The sequence below is a fragment of the Ascaphus truei genome, chromosome 4, assembly GCF_040206685.1.
Source record: "Ascaphus truei isolate aAscTru1 chromosome 4, aAscTru1.hap1, whole genome shotgun sequence".
Taxonomy (NCBI): domain Eukaryota; kingdom Metazoa; phylum Chordata; class Amphibia; order Anura; family Ascaphidae; genus Ascaphus; species Ascaphus truei.
In genome coordinates this window covers 111033967-111056650 of record NC_134486.1, presented here as the reverse complement: position 1 = coordinate 111056650, position 22684 = coordinate 111033967, and the positions used below count along the sequence as shown (strand labels likewise).

Below are 22684 nucleotides of genomic sequence, written 5' to 3'. Positions count from 1 at the left end.
CCACCCACCAACCCACTGTCATTCGCCCACCCACCAACCCACTGTCATTCGCCCACCCACCAACCCACTGTCATTCGCCCACCCACCAACCCACTGTCATTCGCCCACCCACCAACCCACTGTCATTCGCCCACCCACCAACCCACTGTCATTCGCCCACCCACCAACCCACTGTCATTCGCCCACCCACCAACCCACTGTCATTCGCCCACCCACCAACCCACTGTCATTCGCCCACCCACCAACCCACTGTCATTCGCCCACCCACCAACCCACTGTCATTCGCCCACCCACCAACCCACTGTCATTCGCCCACCCACCAACCCACTGTCATTCGCCCACCCACCAACCCACTGTCATTCGCCCACCCACCAACCCACTGTCATTCGCCCACCCACCAACCCACTGTCATTCGCCCACCCACTGTCATTCATTCACCCACCCACCGTCATTCATTCACCTACCTACCCACCCACTGTCATTCACCCACCGTCACTCACCCATCCACCCACCGTCATTCACCCATCCACCCACAGCCATTCACCCACCTACTCACGCAGGCACACATGTCTTTTGTTGAAAATATAAAAATAAACAGGTTGCATTGTAATGTTTTTTTCTGTATCACAATAAGAAAACAGTTAAGTAAAATTTGGGTGCTAAAATATATTTTTTCGTGGTAGGTGCGCTATGGGTTCGGGGGCGGGGGGCGGGGACTGCCCACGTGACTAATGAGTAGCCAATCCAAGAAAAAAAAAAAACCTTACATTTCATGTTTTCGCTCAGGTCAGATCTATTTTTGCATCTCACAAAAAATAATAATATATATATATATATATATATATATATATATATATATATCTCCAAATAACTCAGAGAATAACAGAGTTTCCTTATGATTCAACAGCTGTGATAATGCAGAATGCTACAGTCATGCACCAGACAGAACACCAAAGCCTGCTACATACAGTATGCATGACAGCTGCTATGTAGTATGCATGTAGCAGTGCAGGCTGCCAAGTGCCTACAAAAGCATTGTAATAAGTGACTCTGAATGGAGGTCATGTGCATGTCATAAACCGTAATGATAAGAAGTTACCTTGCACAATACTGCTGTTCCTTTGTCACGCCCAAGCAAAAGTTGTGGTCGAAGCCGTCTATACGGAACTCGTTTATCTGACTTCCAAGTTGTACTGGCTTCCTCAATTCAAAACAAGTCCCCTTAACTGAGGCCACTTCTCCTAGAAGAATAATCAGAACACGGAAATAGTGAAATCCCTCTAAAAAGTATTTTTTTTAAAAATTATTTAGAAGAACGCCGTACAGCCAAGTGGTCGTCATAACAACATGATGCTGTATATTTTTACATTTCTCTGGACATTATATGACACAAGTTTGATTATTAGGCAGCAATACATGTATTTACTGGAAAGGGAACGAGTATAGACTCACTATAAACTTAAAAAGCACATGCAGATGTATCTGGGGTGCTGCAGAATAAATAAAAAAGGAAGGCAAAAAAATGCAGTAAAGTTTAGTACTCTTAAGTATCAAGTGATTGGCAAAGCGTTGAAATACTTTTGAACAGTAACAGAGAAAAATTCTTCATTTATTATCTTCAGGACCCATGCACCCATAGTTGTCTGGAACCAGCTGCAAATATCCAGATATTCTTCCTCCCACTGCTTCTTCTTTGCAGAGCTTGGTGAACCTTAGGCTAAGTCCCGCTGGCGCTGAGCGGGCGGCGCTTGCGGAGGAGACTTACATATATAGATATATTTGGTGTTCTCAACAGTAGGGGAGCCAGCCAGCTGCCATGAAATAAAGAAAAATAACATAGTGCAAATTTGATAATAAAGGTGAAAAATAAAGTGATCAGTAGGTATTCTACTCACAAGTGGAGCAGAATAATAGGCAAGATCCACACAGTGGCAAGTTCTTCCAGGGGTAGTATACAGGAACCTTCAGGAGCTCAAACAGAGGAAAAGAACCAATAGTGCAGACTATAAACAGATTTATCGGCTCATAAATAAAATGGAGGCTTACATGTAGTCAGCATAAATTGGGCATTGGATAAACGGTATCACAGTCTGTAGTTTGTCGCGACCTCGCTGCTCCCTGCGTCCTCGATTGACGTCACTTCCCCTTTCCCGGGTTGGACGTCCGCGCTGACACGCACGCTGCTTCCTGGTTCCTTCTCCTCTCTCCTACTCTATGGATCCTCAGATGGTCCAAAACTCAACGCGTTTCGCTGCGCTTGATTGGCAGCTTCATCAGGAGTCCTACTGGTTCTATTGGTTCTTTTCCTCTGTTTGAGCTCCTGAAGGTTCCTGTATACTACCCCTGGAAGAACTTGCCACTGTGTGGGATCTTGCCTATTATTCTGCTCCACTTGTGAGTAGAATACCTACTGATCACTTTATTATCAAATTTGCACTATGTTATTTTTCTTTATTTCATGGCACCGGTCTGGTTCCCCTACTGTTGATGGTAGAGATAAGGGCCCCACAAAAGTCCCGATGCTACAAAAGCTTGCTGTAAAGTAAACAGTCTTAAGGTATCCTTTGTAAGATGAACGGAGGTGACCACACCACTATCAGCAGTAAATAAAATGACTAAGGGTATAACCAAACACACGTGTTTAGACTAAAGCGGGGTGGGGGCTGTAAAGCAGTAGCTGATAGAAGTACAGGGCCACACATAGTAATACATGCTGCCGAGTAAATCACGGAAAATACAGAAACTGCTGCCCTGCCACGTGTCACACGAAGTGTTGGCCCAAATCAGCTGGCTGGTGTCCGTGAGTTCATCGTGGAAGCTGGTATGGGGCTGTGTCCCCTGCTGCGGTGAGGTCTGCGTGCTCCTGCCGATCAGGTAAACGGTAATGGCAAAAGAGAAATCCCAGCGGTCACTGCTAGTCCTTCGTGAAGCTCAACCAAGCGTTAGTATATCAAAAAAATTTATTGGTTCAAAATAGTAGACATGGAAAAACCTCCAACGCGTTTCGTCCCGTGTAGGGACTTTATCAAAGAGATACATTCCAATCCCACAGGTTTGTCTAAATAGACAGTACTGAGCTCCCATTGGACTAAAAATAAATTAGCGCAGTTGCTTGATAATGGCCCTAATTAATGAAAGAATGGAAGCATGGGACAGACTTGTCTAAATAGAGATACCTAATGGTGCCACACACATATAACAAAAAGCAAAAATTACTAAGAAAATATATATACACTATGTGCAAAAAATGAAAATAATAAAAAATATCAATCTGAAAAGAAGAAAGAAGAAAAAAGAAAAAGAGGGGGGGGGGGGAATAAACATAAAATGAACCATATGTGTATAATAATAATAAGAAAACCACTATAAAAATTAAATAATTACTAAAAATAATAAATTAATTTAAATTTATATATATTAATTATTAGTGGGAGAGAATGACATTGATACCGTGTACATATATAGCATAATTTTAAGAATAGATATACATATAAAAAGTAATACAAGAGTAGTGACATAATCAGAGTAATGTAATGTGAACATAGTACCAGAATTAGATACATTAAGCAAGTATATAAACAGTTACAACTTATTTCAAACACTCTCCACAGACCTATCAATCTGTGAGAAAATGTTTGAGTTCCCAGTCTAAGTTGATTACATCCTCATGGTGAGTGTTTAAAGTATGTATCCAGTACATTTCCTGTTTATTAAGAGTGTTTTCTCTATTACCCCCTCTAGGATGACAGGGAATATGTTCCAATGCAAAAAAGGTGAAATTGTCAATGCCACCCCTGGTGCATTCTGCAAAATGTCTAGCAACCGGGTGGGTCAAATCTCGCCTCCTAATGAGACGCACATGTCCAGCAATTCTGCTTCTTAGGGGTCTGATGGTACGACCCACATATTTTAAGCCACACCCACAATTTAGTACATAAATTACAAAGCTCGTATTACAGTTAAGAAAATTCCGAATGTAATATGTCTTAAGATTGTTATTATAACGAACTACCTTGGTGGGTTGTGCAAATTTGCATAAAGAACATTTTCCACAGGTAAAGAACCCTTTGGGTATACCCCTCACTTGGGGAAAAATGGACCGTGAATCAAAAAGGCTTGGGGGATAGATGAGATGCCAATGTCTTGGCTCTACGATATGTGAACTTGGGTCCTCCCTGAATTAAAGGTGAGATATCTTTGTCCAACAATAGGGTGTGCCAATGTTTTGACATAATGTCACAGATAGATTTGGATTGACGACTATATGTCGTTATAAAATAAGGGCTCCGATTCTCATTATTAAAAGATTTCCGAGATCTACTCTTCCGGACTCTTGGCTCTTTATTTATCAAAAGTATGTTTCTATCCATAGAGGGTGCATGATTAAATGCTATTTGAACATCAATTTCTTTGTAGACTCTGGCTATAAATCTGTCCGCCATATCTTTAGATTGAGAAAGAAATACATCGTATAAGAACAAAGTTTCCTTAATCTCATAAATTGGGCTTTGGGGATACTCCTTACCAGTGATTTAATCCTGCAGCCTCTATGGATAGAAACATACTTTTGATAAATAAAGAGCCAAGAGTCCGGAAGAGTAGATCTCGGAAATCTTTTAATAATGAGAATCGGAGCTCTTATTTTATAACGACATATAGTCGTCAATCCAAATCTATCCGTGACATTGTATTGTATGTCTTTATTTATATAGCGCCATTAATGTACATAGCGCTTCACAGTAGTAATACATGTGGTAATCGAATAAATAACAGATAATATAAATAACAGATCATGGGAATAAGTGCTTTAGACAAACATAACATTAAGGAAGAGGATTCCCTGCTCCGAGGAGCTTACAATCTAATTGGTAGGTAGGGAGAACGTACAGAGACAGGAGGAGGGAGTTCTGGTAAGTGCGTATGCAGGGGGCCAAGCTTTATGTATCCTGTGTTCAGAATATCCACAGTGCTATTCATATGCTTCTTTAAGCAAGTGTGTCTTAAGGTGGGTCTTAAAGGTGGATAGAGAGGGTGCTAGCCGGGTACTGAGGGGAAGGGCATTCCAGAGGAATGTCAAAACATTGGCACACCCTATTGTTGGACAAGGATATCACCTTTAATTCAGGGAGGACCTAAGTTCACATATCGTAGAGCCAAGACATTGGCATCTCATCTATCCCCCAAGCCTTTTTGATTCACGGTCCATTTTTCCCCAAGTGAGGGGTATACCCAACGGGTTCTTTTCCTGTGGAAAATGTTCTTTGTGCAAATTTGCACAACCCACCAAGGTAGTTCGTTATAATAACAATCTTAAGACAATATTACATTCAGAATTTTCTTAACTGTAATACGAGCTTTGTAATTTATGTTCTAAATTGTGGGTGTGGCTTAAAAATATGTGGGTCGTACCATCAGACCCCTAAGAAGCAGAATTGCTGGACATGTGCGTCTCATTAGGAGGCGAGATTTGACCCACCCGGTTGCTAGACATTTTGCAGAATGCACCAGGGGTGGCATTGACAATTTCACCTTTTTCGCATTGGAACGTATTCCCTGTCACTCTAGAGGGGGTAAAAGAGAAAACACTCTTAATAAACAGGAAATGTACTGGATACATACTTTAAACACTCTACATCCTCATGGTATCAACTTAGACTGGGAACTCAAACATTTTCTCGCAGATTGATAGGTCTGTGGAGAGTTATTGAAATAAGTTGTAACTGTTTATATACTTGCTTAATGTATCTAATTCTGGTACTATGTTCACATTACATTGCTCTGATTATGTCACTACTCTTGTATTACTGTTTATACATATATCTATTCTTAAAATTATGCTATATATGTACACGGAATCAATGTCATTCTCTCCCACTAATAATTAATATTTATAAATTTAAATTAATTTATTATTTTTAAGAATTATTTAATTTTTATAGTGGTTTTCTTATTATATCATTATACACATATGGTTCATGTTATTAGATATTGTTTTTAACTATAATTTTTAGATTTATCCCACCCCCCTCTTTTTCTTTTTTCTTCTTTTCAGATTGATTATTATGTTTTATTATTTTCATTTTTTGCACATATTGTATATATATTTTCTTAGTAATTTGTGCTTTTTATTATATGTGTGTGGCACCATTAGGTATCTCTATTTAGACAAGTCTGTCCCATGCTTCCATTCTTTCATTAATTAGGGCCATTATCAAGCAACTGCGCTAATTTATTTTTAATCCAATGGGAGCTCAGTACTGTCTATTTAGACCTACCTGTGGGATTGGAATTTATCTCTTTGATAAAGGCCCTACACGGGACGAAACGCGTTGGAGGTTTTTCCATGTCTACTATTTTGAACCAATAAAGTTTTTGATGTACTAACGCTTGGTTGAGCTTCATGGAGGACTAGCAGTGACCGCTGGGATTTCTCTTTTGCCACTTCCCCTACTGTTGAGAACACTGTCCGTCAAGCTTAGGAAACAAGCTTTTAAGGGTAGTAGCAAGACTTTTGCTTATATTTCACTGTGTTTTTCACCTTGTATAGTATAATTTTATATTCACCTTGTATAATTTTATATTCACATTCACATTACTATTCACCTCACTAGATAAGTGTTTGAGCGCCATCCAGTGTATTGTTTCTATATATAGATATATGTAAGTCCCCGCTCATGCGGTGCGTGCGACGCTCGTGCACACACGCTCAGCGCTTAGGTAAACAAAAAAACTATACTTACCCGCGCGCTCAACTACCCGCAATGCGCCCCCCCCCACGCGCGTGCATACAAACAGGACACCTGGAGCTCATGCTTGGAGCGCTCTCCAAGCATGAGCACGCTCAGCGCCAGCGGGGACTTAGCCTTAGGCTGCGTCCATAAAGCCTTCTCTCGCACGGAGGCGTTTGAATCTGTCACCCGCGTGAAGCGGTGCGTTTTCAGGCCATGCTAGATACGCCATCAGGGGGCGTGTCTAGTGCCGTGTCTGTGACATGACAGAGCTGGTTCGCCCTCATTGGGCGAACTGCTCATGTTAACTGCCCGCCGCACCAAGAAATCAGTTTCAACTGATTCTTCGTGCAACGCGCGCCCCCCCTCCTGCTGTCGCGCGATCAATGCCTTAAGGCAATGTGATTGCGGTGTCTTCGGCAACATGGACAAACCCTTATAGTTTACAAAATCTTCATTGCCCCTTTGTTGATCTTTCTCTTGGAGTACAGAAAAAAAAAGTTGAACCCGGGCCTTCTTGAACGGCAAATAAGATTTCTTCTGTCTTCTATCTTGAAGCAGGTATTGACGCTTTCCACCAGAAACCTTCATTAATTAAGTAAAACTTCAATAATTATTTTATCTAGACATTTTGCAAAGAAGTATTTTTCTTCGAAAGGCAAATCATAAATCTTATTCTCGCCGCTACTACGGAATCTATAGTTCTTGCCGATAATGTGACTGAATCATAAGAAGCCTCACACGTGATCTTTAATGCGCCTAAGGCTGCGTCCACTGCTGACCGTGATCATGCTTGAGAGTGGTGATGTCACCAACTCTCCAATCATGAGCGTACGGCTGCCCGGCAATTTTTTATGTAAGGGCGAGCAGGGGGGCCGGGGGCGTGGCTGAGCAGTGTCTGGCGCCGATTGGCTGAGGAGATCATGTGACCCGTCAGCGCGCCTGACACACAATTTTATGTGTCTCGGCAAGCACCTAGCGCCCGCGAGCGCACAGGCACGCGAGCATGGCCGGACAGATTCAAATTAATTGTGCTGACCGCACCAAGCGGCACAGTGGACTAAATGTCATGACCCACCGAATGAACCAGTCTCCTACCGTATGGAGATCTACTGACTTCAGCTTTATCTCCACTCCACAGGCTCACCAGAAATGTCATCCAATAGGACACGGCATTGGGGACTTCGGACATGCAAGGGCCATCCGGCAGGCAGTAACGCAACATGAGAGGATAAATCCCCACTCACCCACAGTCAGCAGGAAAAATGCTGCTGGGGAATAGAGTAGGTGCCTTATATGGACAAGAGAATTTGTATTCTTTTCCTGTTCCTGCAAAGAGGAGGAGCTTACCTGTTCATCTTTACTGCCATGGAGGGGGCAGAGGAAATCTGCATATATAAAACCAGAGACTCTGGTTTTATATATATTGCCATGCTCAGTAGCACTCCTCTTTGACACTTATACGCATATATATATATATACAAATACAACTGTATGCTCATCTGCATGTCTTAGGCAGGTCTGCAACCCCGCCTTTCACCATTATCACCACTGTGCTGTATGCTGGGTGAAAGGCGGGGTTGCAGACCTGCCCAAGACATGCAGATGAGCATACAGTTGTATTTGCATATTTGCTTTCCTGTGGAAGGTTTTTGTCACTTTTTTTACTCACCATAACTTAACTCAGTATTATGGTATAGCCTATCCCATAGCTTCTTTGCATACCCAGTTAACCAGCCCCACACTGATGAGACCCATTAAGGTCGAAACAGCTGTCTGTGGGTGGTTTTCTGGGTATGCACCTTAACCCTGGCTGTGCTCAAAGCTGTGACCATGCAGTAAGCTTAAGCCTATAGGGAACCATGTTAAAAATGGTTTTTGAAGCAAAAAGTGGCACTGAGTGCTCATTTGCATGTCATTTCCCAGAATCCCTTGCTGCTGTGGAAGTGCTGTATGCTGGGTGATAATGGTGAAAGGTGGGGTTGCAGACCTGCCTAAGACATGCAGATGAGCATACAGTTATATTTGCATATTTGCTTTCCTGTGGAGGGTTTTTGTCACTTTTTTTACTCACCATAACTTAACTCAGTATTATGGTATATATATATATATATATATATATATATATATATATATATATATGTTGTGGTTATTTTGCGGGTTCAATATGAGCTTATAGGAGTCCTGTGTGTTTTGGAAATCTGCATATACCCTAATTTTGCAGCCCAGAGACTTTGGTGAATAACCCCCAATATATCAAGACAAAATCATACTTGTGACGGGGACAAATATAAGAAATGATCAATCAGACTTCTTACATGTAACACAGCAAGACAGAAAGAATGATTTTTCAGATCTGTTGGAGCTTTTGATGCTAAGGAAAGTGGAAAATGACAGAGGTACAGAATGTGATATATTTCATAATAATTAGCTTGTCACTTAACTGAGGAATGTCAATAGGAGGAGTTAAGCTATGGGACCCTATAGAAAAAAAGGTTCTTTGTATTGTTAATGTTAAAAATCCCTATAGTTCCAAAACTGCACGGATAACAGACTCCATGTACAATTTGATAGGCAGGGCCAGGGGTCAGCACCTGCTCCAAGTTTGAGACCAATACCGATCCACAACGCAGCATGTTTGAAATAGTAACGTATCTTTAACATTCAGATTGTGATAAAGATGCCGTCACCTGCAATTGTGCGACAGAATTAAGGTCACAAACGTACAGTTAGAAGGAAAATCCGGTGAAATCACATGGCCTAGTTTTATAGTCACTACAAAGAGTTCATGCAGCAGCAGCAGCAGCTTCAGATGAAGCCAAGTGACATAGCTGGAATGTATGATGCCGTACACTTTCATGCAGGCCACTAATGCGGAAGGAAATCGCGCCATGTCAGGTACTACCGTAGTTTCCTGCACGGTGCATGATAAAGTTCAGGCTTGCAAAACTAATTTGTGGTTATGGTGTAATCTTTTACAGAAAAGCAAAGATGACTGCAAACCCCTGGTGCGTCTGGGGTCCCGTGGTTTACTCAGAATACTTTTAAAAATACTCTGCTAATTATTTTTCTTTGTTTGAGTCACTTCATACGCACTGGATCACTGAACACAGAATGATTTGTTCCAATGATGGAAACAGCTGTCATTTTCCATACTTCTCAAAAATATGGATGGTACTTTATATCTGCGGCAGCGCCTGTATATGTTGTAAAGTGGGACCTCATCTTGGCTTGTGAGATAAGCTGCATCGGCTGCATCGGCAATCCTTCCCAGGGGGAAAAAGGAACCAACAGCAGTAATATGTCTAATGGGTTAAATCTGTGATTGAATTTTCTTAGAAAAAGAGGCATCAGACACCTCAAAGTATATTTTTATAATTAAATAAGCTCATCTATAAAGAAAGAAAATGGCAGAACACGTGTCCAAATGGTGCAGATAACCTTCACAGTGCCGGGGATCCGGCAGCACCAGTGTGCCACCAGACCTCCACGTCATGTGACCGATTATATAACGCACACATATGCCAGAAATGCCTGGTATGTCATAAGGACCTCTGGCCAGGCCTGTCGGACCCTTCAGGTGTAGCCATGCACTGGATCACCCTCGCATCCTGTAGCCTCTCGCTGCCTCGATTCCCATCTCGCTCCACTAATAGTCTGGCACTTAGGAAGTGGGTTAGGTGCCTGTGAAATGCATAGGCTTCGACGAATGCAGTCATCTTTCAGCGAGACTCCCCGGTGACGTCAACACAGAGGCAGAAAGCAAAGCAGTGAGCGACCACAGGGTCCATCTAGTACATGGGTACACCTGAAGGATCGGACAGGCATACTCCAAGGATCTTATTTTTTGATTACATCAGCTCTACTTTTCATTTGACTTTACACTTATTAAAAGGTTGTCTGCACATTTTGCAGGCATGTTCTGCACTTTTCTTGTTTTATAAATTCACTTACCACTAGGTGGCGAAAGAGCCATCGTCAAAAAGCTGCAACTACTACTACAACAACCTATGTGGACTCTTAAAAGGACTTTATACTTTGTTTTATATTTTATTTTTTATTTTTTCCCTGCGCCCCCCTGCCGGCTGTTCCCCTCTCTGGACAAGTCACTTTATCTCCCCGTGCCTCAGGCACCAACAATTATACTGTAAGCTCTACGGGGAAGGGGCTGCAAAAATTATACATACAGCGCTGCGTACACTGTTAGCGCTATACAAGAAAAACAATTATTGTTAAATTCTACCAAACATTATTTTGTTAGCTAGGAGGAATTGCACCTTTAAGGGACCTATACATTTGTAAGATAGTGATTGCAGCTGTTGGTTTCAGTGTAAATGCATCTAAATGTACAGAAACTAACTTACCAGTGGGTATCATGGTGTCATCTACAGGTAGATAATGCTCAGCCTCAATGGTAATTTCATGGTCGTATATATTGCTGGAGCCCTGTGACATAATACAACATGTGTTATTTACAGCGCTGCTTTATGCAAAATATAATGAATTGTTCCTTTGCCACCTATGCCCATCAGGCTCCAAATTTCCAACCAAGGTATCAATGGCATTAAAAAGTATTTTAAATGCGCCATTCTTCTTGCTCTTGTACTTTGCCACCACCCATGGAGCACTTTCATTGTCCCAGACAGTATTGAGAACTAGTTACCTCACTAAATAAACACAAGTTACTTTCCAAGTTCAAACAAAAACCCATGTTGACTATGTACTGTAATGCTAAGGCCATAACAGACTTTACGGCCCATTCAACTAAAAAGTCTGTAAGGTGTCATGGCTTAGCACCGCTTAGAAAATATGGCCCTCTATCTTTTTAGAGTATTAAAAAGTAAATAATGAGTCAGGAGAGTTTGTGGGAGTTAAAATGCACTTTGTATTTCTCAGTACATACATCTTGTGCTCCTGGCACCCTCTATTCAAATCAGATGTATGTGCCACCAACACTCCTAACGTATACTCAGAGGATCGTTAGAAACGTGGGAAAGATTGATGAAGGAGCTTTATGTTATAGCAGGTATGTGGATGCGCAGTGGTGTAGCCAAGTTCTCTTCATGACACTAAATAACTCACAATAAGAGAGTTAGGAGGAGCCGTGGGTAACTTACCAAATCAGAGACACAAAGCGATGGTTCCATTGTGCGCACAATGTCTGACCACGGTTTGTAGATGTATATTCTCTTTAGCCGAGAAAAGAAGCGGCCTTCCTGAGGCCTTGTCAATTTCAAATAATGAACATTTATTCTGAAGAGATCGCCGTTTCGGTTCCAATCTTGACAAAAAGGTTTGAGTTGGGAACCGAAACGTCGATATCTTCACAATAAATCTTCATTATTTGAAATTGACAAGACCCCTGGAATGCCGCTTCTTTTCTCGGCTGGACAGAATATACATCTACGTTATACTTCACCCCGGCGGGCGATCGCTGAGCACCCGAGGCAGTTTCAGTCGCGTGAGTGCACCTGGTCTTCACATTTTTACCACTGTTTATTCTATTGAGGCATAATCTGTGTTGTTTTTTTCTTTTAAATCGAGGATCAGGGCGCTTCAGTTGTTTTCCACGGCGGTCGGCAGCGTGGTTAAAGATTACAGTTTCATTGTTTCTCATCGGTTGAAGTTCAGAATTGTGTTGTGCTAAGAATAGCAACTGGGCGATTGATTGATGTGCTACATGCTAAATTCTGGCTACCGGGTGCCGGAAAAACGGTGTGATATTGGAACATTCTAGTTTAATGAATTTAGGCAGAGAAACTCATTTCGCCACTAGGCTTTACCGAAATGTGTTCACATGTATTACATTACATAACCATACCTGGCGTAATTGTGAGAGGAAAGCTTTGGCAAACTGCCGTTTGCACACACTGATTGATCATACGGAGAGAGATGCAGAATTGTATTGTATGTCTTTATTTATATAGCGCCAAAAGTGTACTCAGCGCTTCACAAAGAATACAGTGCAGGGAATTATAATTATACAACAAGTGCAGCAAAATCAGACAATAGGAAAGGAAACCCCTGCCCCGAAGAGCTTACAATCTAAGAGAATTCTGCTGTTTACACAAGCAAAAGAAGCAGTTGGTGATTAATGCGCTCCAGCGCTGGATCCATGTCATTCAAATGATAAGATCATTCAGGAAGATGTTGGGATTGGGGCTAGTAAGGTATATGGTAATGAGAAGTCCCCTGAAGGGCCAAATGATCCCTGAAGGTAGAGACTGGTGGTGATAACCCCTGTCAGATCCTCATTGGCCCTGGACTTACAGCATACAATAATATGGAAATATAAAGTCAATTGTACGCACATATATGCCCCAATCCTTGTGTCCTGATTAGCGTGCAGCCAAGTGTAGTTGCGGATATTGAAGAAAAAGAGAAAACTGGGGCGCAGCCAACGGAGTGGGTCACCAAAATACTGAATAAAAAAATATTCCTTTATTGATCCATATTAAAAACGGAGGTAGACACCCTCCTACGTGTTTCGTGCATCAAATATACACTTTATTTTAATATGGATCAATAAAGGAATATTTTTTATTCAGTATTTTGGTGACCCACTCCATTGGCTGTGCGCCAGTTGTCTCTTTTTCTTCAATGTTTACAGAAGCAAAACTGTTTTGGGCTTAATCAGGATAATATGTATGCAATGTTACTTAAATCAGCAATTAGGATTATGGTTTATAGCGATCAACAAGAGATGGAAAACGACAAATACACAAAACTAAGGCCATGTTTAACATTTAACATGGCTTGCAGTCCACTTGCTCCATGGTTCGTGCACAGAACAAACTGGATTGCCTGAGCTCCGAAACGTGCAAAAATGGAATCAAACTTGATAAACATGTTTCATAAACTTTTAAACTCGGGTGTGAAGGACAGAATAATGAATTACTTACACGTTGTCTGACATTAATGTAGCTTGATTTTTGGATACATTCCATACATCCCCCAGTAAAGTAAAATAGTTATGTTATCCATTAGCAAATAGCCTTTGTTATCCATTGCTACAGTATGTTACCATTACTACAAGTTCCTCAGTTATCTTAAGCATGCTTCCAATACACATGACTAAGTATTTTGCACACTGAGCATATGATGCACATGGATGAATTACATTGGTATTCTTACCTGTCCTGCCAAGTTGAAGTACGAGTGGTTCGTCAGATTTACAGGCGAGCTCTTGCTGCATTTGGCTCTGTAATTCACAGTTACCTTGCTGCCAACAAGTGTGTACGTCACCCAGACTTTTAACTCGCCTGGGTATCCTTCCTCACCGTCTGCACTTATGTATAAGAATCGGACGCCATTTTCTATCACCTCAGGAGTCCAGAGTACCTGCACCATAATGTTAGAAAATTCTCTCTTAAAATTGGCGATTTACAGAGAGCACAAAACAAAACACAAACATATCCAAATCTTTCCTTTTTGATTCAATCTATCCCAAACAAATTAGAGTTACCTGCTTCAGCATAAGTGCATCTAATTAAAACCTTTTTGTTCGACTCGCTTGTGTACCGAGTGCATATTTTCTTTTGATGGATGCACCATTTGCTCCATGTATTTCCAACATAAATATTATCCACCAAAGATATGGACAGCGCTCGCCCTTTCTATAACTAAACGGCAATGGAAAAATGGGTGCAGACAGGACCGCTGAAATACCATCACTCCCCAGCAACAAGTGTCATATACAAACAAAGATGTCTGCAGCTCTGGCTTGAGAAAGTGTGGTTAGCCCGAAATGGCGCTGCTAATGCCTTTTTGTATGAAAAGGATCCTACTGCTCTAAATAAAGATGCAAGATATTTGTTTTACATCCAAAATGGAGTGCTGAGGACATTTGTTTGTTTCCAATATAAATATTGTGATTATGTTCTTGGACCCACAAAAAAAAAGGGGGGCGGGGGTGTGTGTGGAGAATTTACATGTATTCTGTTTACCAACAGGTGTACAAATGTGCTTACTTTCTGCACAGCTGTTCACATGTATTAATGATGTCATCGCAACCAGAAAGAAAATGACATGCCTGAAATGATCATCAATAAATTGAACCCACGCGAGCTCTTCCATCACAGGCTGCAAGATTGGGTTATTTTTAAGCAGTTTCTTTTTTGTTGCAATTATTGCGGATTTAACCATTTACATGTATAAAATTAAATGCACTTTTATTTTATATGGCTATTTTTTTTTTTATTAAAATAGCCCAATCTCCAGTAAGATCTGCCAGTTCTTGAACAGTCCCTCTCCAGAGACGGGCATGACTACTGAGACCACTGATGCTTTGTGATTCTTTGATTTATTTATTTTAAATCACCCAATTTTATGTTGCAGAAAAAAAAAAAAAAAAGTTAAATATAATCCTATTGTATAGAGTAAAATAATTCTACGTATATCCAGAATACACAGGACAGTCTGTTTCTCCTATGTTAAGCAGACAGCATAGTTAAATGTTTCAGTAAATGCAGAATTCACATTAGCCAATATTCCTGTGTGTGCAGGACCCTCAAGAGTTTGAGGCAGCTATTATCTGCATGCAACCAGGGCTGGAGCACACTTGTGGCTTCGCGACGCTGCGCGAGCCTCCGTCTGCTGGGCGATGTGTGGTCATCCCCAGCAGACGGAATGATCCGACACACCCCGCCCCCTCGTGACGCGCTCAGCCTCCTACCCGGAGGATGCTTTGCAGTGTCAGTGAAGGGGTTAATTAAGTCGGGACGTGGCGTTGCAGCATGTAACCGCACAGGAGTCCCCCGTGTTAGGAATAATTGCTCTATTTATTTTAAGAAGCTGCTTCCCCCTTGGGGTTTGTGGGAGGCAGCCAGGCTCTGTGATGCTGCCATGCCGCTTGTACACCTCTCAGACCCCTATGAGGGGTGTGCAGCGGGGACCGTGGGGGGGCAGCGGGGACCTGGGGGGTGTGCAGCGGAGACCTGAGGGGGGGGGGGTGCAGCGGGGATGTGGGGGGGGGGGTGTATAAATAGATCATAATGTTGGACACAATATATGACCTGTTTATCTGCGGGTTTGTTTTGCCCCCTTAATGTTTATACTGATAGATAATAAGAATGTCGTTTCTGTGACATTACGTAGTCTTTGTCTTAGATTCGAGCGCTCGAGTGATCCCTGCACTGTGGTCCGAGGTGATGGGGAGGCGTGGCGGACGCATCACAAGGCTTGTTTGCCCTCATTGGCTGAACCTTTTCACGTGACGCGGACGTCATGCGAAGAGACAAAATCATTGGTCTTTTTTTTTTTTAAACTGCCGCACGGCCGCTTTGCATCGCTCGCGCGCACTATGGGTGGCTTCATAGAGAAGAGGTTGGTCTGTTCGCGCGTGCCCACTATAATCGCGGCCTTAGAGTGCTGGGGATCACATTCACGTATTATCATCTGTCCTTATTGGGCCTTATGGGGAGGTCCTTTTCCCCCATGCTCCACAATGAGGAAATAACTATTTTGATATCATTGTTGGTAGTGCTGCCTGAACCATTTTCTTAACTAAGAAACGCCATTAGTTCTGGAAATATTGGGGCCCAGACACCAACTTTTAAATATATTAAACCCATAGTACCCCAAGTGGCCAGCACGTCATCGGCAATCCATAGCTAGCTGGCCACCAAGCACTACAAAGAGGTTCATCTACTCCCAACGCTTACTAACCCCTATGCTAAACAAGGAGTTAAACCCCACCTTCCTCCCCCTGGGGGCATAATCACCCACATTGGGGACCTAGATAGTCTATCACTCCTCCCCTCGCCCTATTTTCAGGGTCTGGGATGCCAAGACTTGAGTAATGTCATGTTATTTGAAGAGAACGCAGTTTTCTCCTGAAATAACGCCACATTAACCCTACGCCGAGCCAAGTTCTGGCATTCATTTTTCTTATAAACTAATCTTAGTGACTAGGTCGTTAACTCTGGGGGAAAATAACATCCATTGCCGTTTCGAGTAACGTCGCGGTATTTGCCCTGACATCTAGGCTAAAAGGAAATCACCAGAGGCAGCCATTGTTTATGGGACCCACAGATAATGTGTATCATTGGTGGTTAACTTCAAGCTCTTAAGCCCCTTTTGCATGTGACATGAAGCTACTTCTCCATGCACAACAAACATCTTCTCCAGAACAGAGAAACCGCTTCATAGCCTATAGAGTAAACTCCTTAGGCTCGGCAACCTGGCACAGTCATTTTAAATACATATCTCTTCACCTACCAATGTATGCATTTTGCTCCTCTTCCTGAATGCAATATGGACAGGGGTTATATGGAGCAGTAAGTAGGAAGATGCAAGTCACTTCATATTATAATGGCATGTGTCACATAACTCCATTGCCATAATTCCCCCCCCCCCCCTTTCCTTTGTAAATTAAACATAACCGAGCTTAAATTAACCTTATATAGCCGAGAATTGACAGCTTAATGTATAAATCATGAGAACAAACGTTTGACTGAAATGTTCTGGTGGTCATTGTGTCGAATCGCTTTCTGAAATGTTAATTTTTTTGAGGGTAAGTGCTACTTGTCCCAGGTAAGGAAGGTTTTATTTACCTTATCAAACCCTTTGAGGCCTCCGTGTAAGCTGTTTGGTCCATTGTTGATGGCCAATTGATAATCTGTTCCATCGACGGTAAATTTACCTTTGGCGATCCTATTGGCCACACGTCCAACCACTGCTCCAAAATAAGGGTGTTTGTTCGTATAACCTGCCAAAAATCAGGGAAATCATCATGAGAAATCCAACAAGCACCTTTGTCTCATTTTGTACATAGTTGCTGAAAGGGAAGTTGGTGCTGCGCTTCCTTCATTTGATCTATCCCAGTAGATATATAATACATCATAAGAAGAGCTCTTGTCTTGTGGTTCCTTTAAACGCTTCTGTAGAACTACATCTATTAAACATTCAGATGTTTGTTATTAAAATGTATCACAATATACAACAAATCCACAGTTCTCTAGAACCAGAAAGGATCCTAGAAAAATGTACTACAGCAAACAGGAGCACACTAATCATTCAGAGCATCAGTGGTAGCAAAGCTATTCTCCATAAGGACATGTCTGGTGATAATTTTAGACAGGGACAAAGTTATCTTTATGTTATCCACCATGACGCAGTCCAAAGTTCGAGTAGCTGTGTTTGTCCTGAAGAAATGTAGATTTATTGTAGGTTTTGATCGTTTTTAAAGGACCAACAAGAGAGTTATTCATACATGTAATAGAAAGTACTGACATTTTAAAACCTCAGATCATATGTACGTACTATTATATCTCTGTAGAAAACGTATTGGTCCATAAATCCCAACCTAGCGGTAAAGTAGTTATTCACATATCATACTTCTTTACATCTGATCAAGGGCAGAAGGAAGAACAGAAAAGTCCCAACTTCTGAAGGATGAGACATTGAACAGCTTTGCCAGCATTGATGCTTTGAAACTCTGGAGATAAGTAGTGAATGTAACAGGGGGAATTTTCAGGTCATGCTTTGCTGCACTTGAAGGCATCAGACACTTCCGTGGGATTATGTATTAAAGGCTCCCCGCTGCCAATCTGGAGAACAACCAATGCAAAATAATTGCACTAAACTTACCAAAAAGGAAAAACTTAAATTGCTATCAATTGGAAAACTGTTCTTTGCTAAATATGGTGCTGTTTTTTTGCACTGGTTTTGCTATTGGGAAACTGTCATGTCCCCTGTTATCAGCACTAATCCTCATCCTGTCTTGAACTATAACACGAACACAGAAATCTGCACCCTAAAGGAAATCAGAAAGAGCAGACATAGCGGTTCTATTCTGACAGCGAACTATCTTTGCATGAAGCAACCTCAACGCTTTTGTTAATCAAAAGACAAAAACCAGCGCACAACAGCTTTTGTTAATCACATGCACATTTCCTTTATGACGCGTGATCTTGTAGAGTGTGAAGATTGTGCCGTACGAGCCGTTACTGTAACACCATTATTACACTAACAGTCCAAAGTGGGGACAAGGTAACACATTAAACACAATTTTGCTCGGAAACAGTAAATCTTTCATTGTATGAATGCATTTGTTATTTCTGTGTTGTGCGCTAATCTTCCAATATGGTATTCCCCAGTCAGTTCTGATTCCCCCTTTTTCCATGTTTTTACTGAATTACCACTATATGCAAGTGCATCGAGAGTAACTTTCCAGTACTTGTAGCTTTGACCCCCCCCCCCCCACGTGAGCACCTTTAATTCTTAAGTCACTGTGCTAAAAAGTAAAAGTACAGAACATTTAAATCTTCCACTTACCAAGGAATATTAATATTACATCAAAGTGAAAGTGATCCTGCCCTGAATGTAGGACTTTGCCTTTGTTTTTTTTTAATATTTCTTTTACAATTGAAGTTATTTTGCATAGATTGCCGTATGACAGGAAACCATTTAATAAGCAGGGACTTGAGTGAGGGGGTTATAGCTGTGAAAGGGAAACGAGGAGGGTATATAACATGAAGAAATATAAGCAAAGGCAGAGGATTAAGAAACTACAACAATCACCAAGATTAAATGTACAAATGATTACAGACATTTCTTAGCCAATGAGTTTATGTATTTTATACTATTTTGTTTTATAAAAGTAAATTAACAAGATTTTAAAATGTACACATACGCAGGTGGAGTGAGGCGCTGGCAGCCGTCCTCCAGCAGCCACAGTACTTCTCCCAGCATTCGCCGCACTCCCCTCCGCAGCCTCACTCCCCCCAGCAGCCCTGCACCGATCCACCCCCCCTCCTCCCCCAGCCCCGCACGGACCCCCCAGCAGCCCCAAGATGCCCCAACAGCTGACACCAAAAGGTAGGGAGGTGGGGGGGGGGAGGGGTTGTGAGGTTGTGTGCGTGCAGTGTGCTGTGAGTGTGTGCAAAAAATATATATACTGTATATAGATATATATATTTTTTTTTATATTCGGGGTCCACGCTCAAACCGCATTATAAGCGGATCGCGCTATAACGGGGTTGAGCAGTACTCATACATCTACACTGCTCTTACTGTAAAGAGTAAAAACTACTTTCCTGTAATCTCAAGATTGAGCTAATGCCATTTGTACACTTGGAATGAAAATTTCCCTTGAGAAAGTTTCTTGTATTAGACTAGAATATAATGTAAGTAGTAATCATATTCCAATGGAAACTGTTTTGTAATGTAACCAATCATAATTTGGAACGTTTTTCCAAGTAAATCAGACCTTCATCCTGAAGCAGTGGTTCAGTGAGTAAAGGCGCTGACTCTCAAAACAACGACACCGAGTTTGAAGCAGGGGAGCCTGGCTCAATTCCTGGTGTCTGCTCCTTGTGACCTTGAGCAAGTCACTTTATCTCCCTGTGCCTCAGGTACCAAAACATAGATTGTAAACTCTATGTGGCAGGGACTCATTGGGCCTTCAAAATTCTACGTAAAGTGCTGCATACACTGTCAATGCTATACAGTAAAAAACAATTACATTAATTCATATTAATCCAAGTGCAAATATTATGTGGCACTCTATTCAAAGCTTTTGCTAAATCTAAATAGATCATATCAACTGCATTGCCTTGATCTATATGCATTACCTTAATCTATATTCCCCAATTACTTCTTCAAACAAAGAAAATTCGTTTGGCATGAACAATCCATCATAAATCTATGCTGTATTAACCAAAAGGTATTCTTAAATGTAGGCCCTTATTTACTAAGCAGTGCTACTCCACCAGACACCTTCCAGCATAGTCTTAGTAAATATGGCCCCTTACAACCCATTCAAATGAAGGATCTGCAAGGTGTTTTATGGAAGGGACACTGCTCTGTGTGGCCGGGCTCTTTACACCAGGAACACATTTTCTTTCCCATTCTTGCAGAGTCTGTATTTGACTTCAGCTGAGCGGCAATTTTAAATTCCCAGGTTTTTTTTTTTTTTTTCCCACCTGTGGTGGGGTAGACTCTGGTCACAGCATCAGTCCCTTGTGTGGGTCACCGTCTGTCACAGTCCTCCCAGTCCAACTGTGGCATTGTGGCTTTCTTCAGTGCAGTGTAGTTTTCCTGCCTGGATTTGTAGCCCTTTAATTCTGGTCACTGCTGCACATGATTCTTTGTTTTGTTGCTCAGGTTGTTTGTTTGAACTTATGCAGGCAAAAGCACAAACATTCTCACGCAGTCTCCGAGGCCCCTTTAAACTTCAGGGCCACCTCTCATCCCACTTCTTACACCATATGTAAGAGATGTGTGCAGAGGTATGCAATGGAGACAGTTTTGAAGGTGAAATTAAAATAAGGCTTTATTGCCTGTTTCTTTAAATAGCACAGCAAACACAAAATAAGCAAAAGAAAAGCCTACTCCGCTTTGGAGAATATCTACACGTGTAGTTCAGCCCTCTCTAACTGGGTGGATAGCTAAGCTAATTACCAGCCCCAACCATAAATATATACAGATATACAACAGTCCCATAAAAAAGTCTTATCCGTTTCTTGTAGCTGTAGTGGAAGGTCTCTCTGCTCTCCTGGGTCCACACCCTTGTGTGCTATGGCAATGTCTGCTTCCAGATATAGAGGTCTTGTCCCCCTTTGTCTTGCTGTCAGCCTGCAGCTTAAGACATCTGTTTGTTCCCCAGGTCAGTCCAGTTGTGGACTAGGGCAGCTGTGCGCAAACTGGGGGGCGCGGGCGGTTGCAGAGGTCCCGCGCTCTGCCCCCAGGCATTTAAATTAAATGCCGGGGGACCGTGCAAGGCCTCTGCAATATCTACTTACAGAGGTTCAGCCGGCTCCAATACGCGTTACCATGGCAACACGGCGTCAAATGCCGCCGTGGGGTCATGTGAACGTCACGGTTGCCACGGTAAAGTGACGTCAAATGACGCCGCGGGTCACGTGATGTCACACGACCCCGTGGAGGGGGCGCAGCAAAGCGAAGAGGAGGGGGGGGTGCAGCAAAAATAGTTTGCGTGTCCCTGGACTAGGGAATCCTCTTCCTGTTTCTGGGAACAGGCTTTTTCTATAGTTCTAATCAGCCAAGTGGAGTCTGGCTGATTTCTGGTGTGCAATTAACCAGCACACTGCTGGATTAGAGGCAAGTTTCTTAACAGGGATAAGTCCCTGTTACAGGTGGCATCTAAAATATTGAAATTTATTTGACAAAAGGAGCAAGATTAAAAAATAAAAAATGATGTTTTCTTTGCCAATGAGGTCTCCATATCTGTATCATTGCCTTTATTTGTAGTTTTTAACCTGTGTTCGGCGGTACCTGGCATTCTGTAGAAGGTTACCAGGGGTTCCCTGAGAAAGCTTTTATAATGGCGGATATTTTACTCTTCAAGACCCAATAATTTTATTTTGTGACATATTTTAAGTAGAATAACGCAAAAAGATTGCTTGCTAAATGTCACCACATTATCAATATGCAATATTGGGGTTGGGGTCCTACAAAGTTACTATACTAGACTAATGGTAGCCAGGTCGTGTCAGAGATCCAGTGGCCATGATGGTCCACATATTTTGACCTCACTCAAGCTCAAGAAACAGCCAAGGCAAAAATAACAGAAGGAAAATATTTGTGTTTGTTAATTACATGTATGAAGGAAAACAGAGAATGAACAACCCTTGAGGACTCACCTTCTAAATCATCAAACCCGAGAACAATATCTGAGAAATGTCCATGTCTGTCTTTGGTTTCTAAGCGAGTGATTATACAGCCAAAGGATATGACTTCTGCTCTCACAAGGTCTGACTCAATATGGAACTTCTCCACGGCGCCTCCTCCGCTGGCAAGCTTCCCAAACACCTCTCTTGTCACGGATGTCATTGTGCAGATAAAGGATCACTGCAAGAGGCAAGCGAAAGTTAAACAGTAAATAGGGGGTTAGCAATTTTTGGGAGCCATTTATTAACCAGTTGAGTGTCTGAGAGGTCAGCAACCCATTTGCACAGCCCTCCTGGCACTCAAGTGGTTACAGTCAGATTTAT

The 22684-nt window shown here is 42.0% G+C and overlaps 1 protein-coding gene across 3 annotated transcripts in view; it reads right to left on the bottom strand.

The window, feature by feature from the left end:
* The window catches only part of GALM (galactose mutarotase), a 37176-nt gene that overhangs the window by 5268 nt on the left and 9224 nt on the right, over positions 1-22684 (bottom strand). For all 3 annotated transcript variants that reach the window (XM_075596414.1, XM_075596412.1, XM_075596415.1), the window contains exons 3-7: positions 22334-22541; positions 17282-17436; positions 13863-14069; positions 11093-11174; positions 1100-1241 (exon numbers count right to left, since the gene is read on the bottom strand). In XM_075596414.1, the coding sequence (XP_075452529.1) occupies positions 1100-1241; positions 11093-11174; positions 13863-14069; positions 17282-17436; positions 22334-22523 (776 nt within the window). In that variant the 5' untranslated portion in view covers positions 22524-22541. The remainder of the gene's footprint in view (positions 1-1099; positions 1242-11092; positions 11175-13862; positions 14070-17281; positions 17437-22333; positions 22542-22684) is intronic.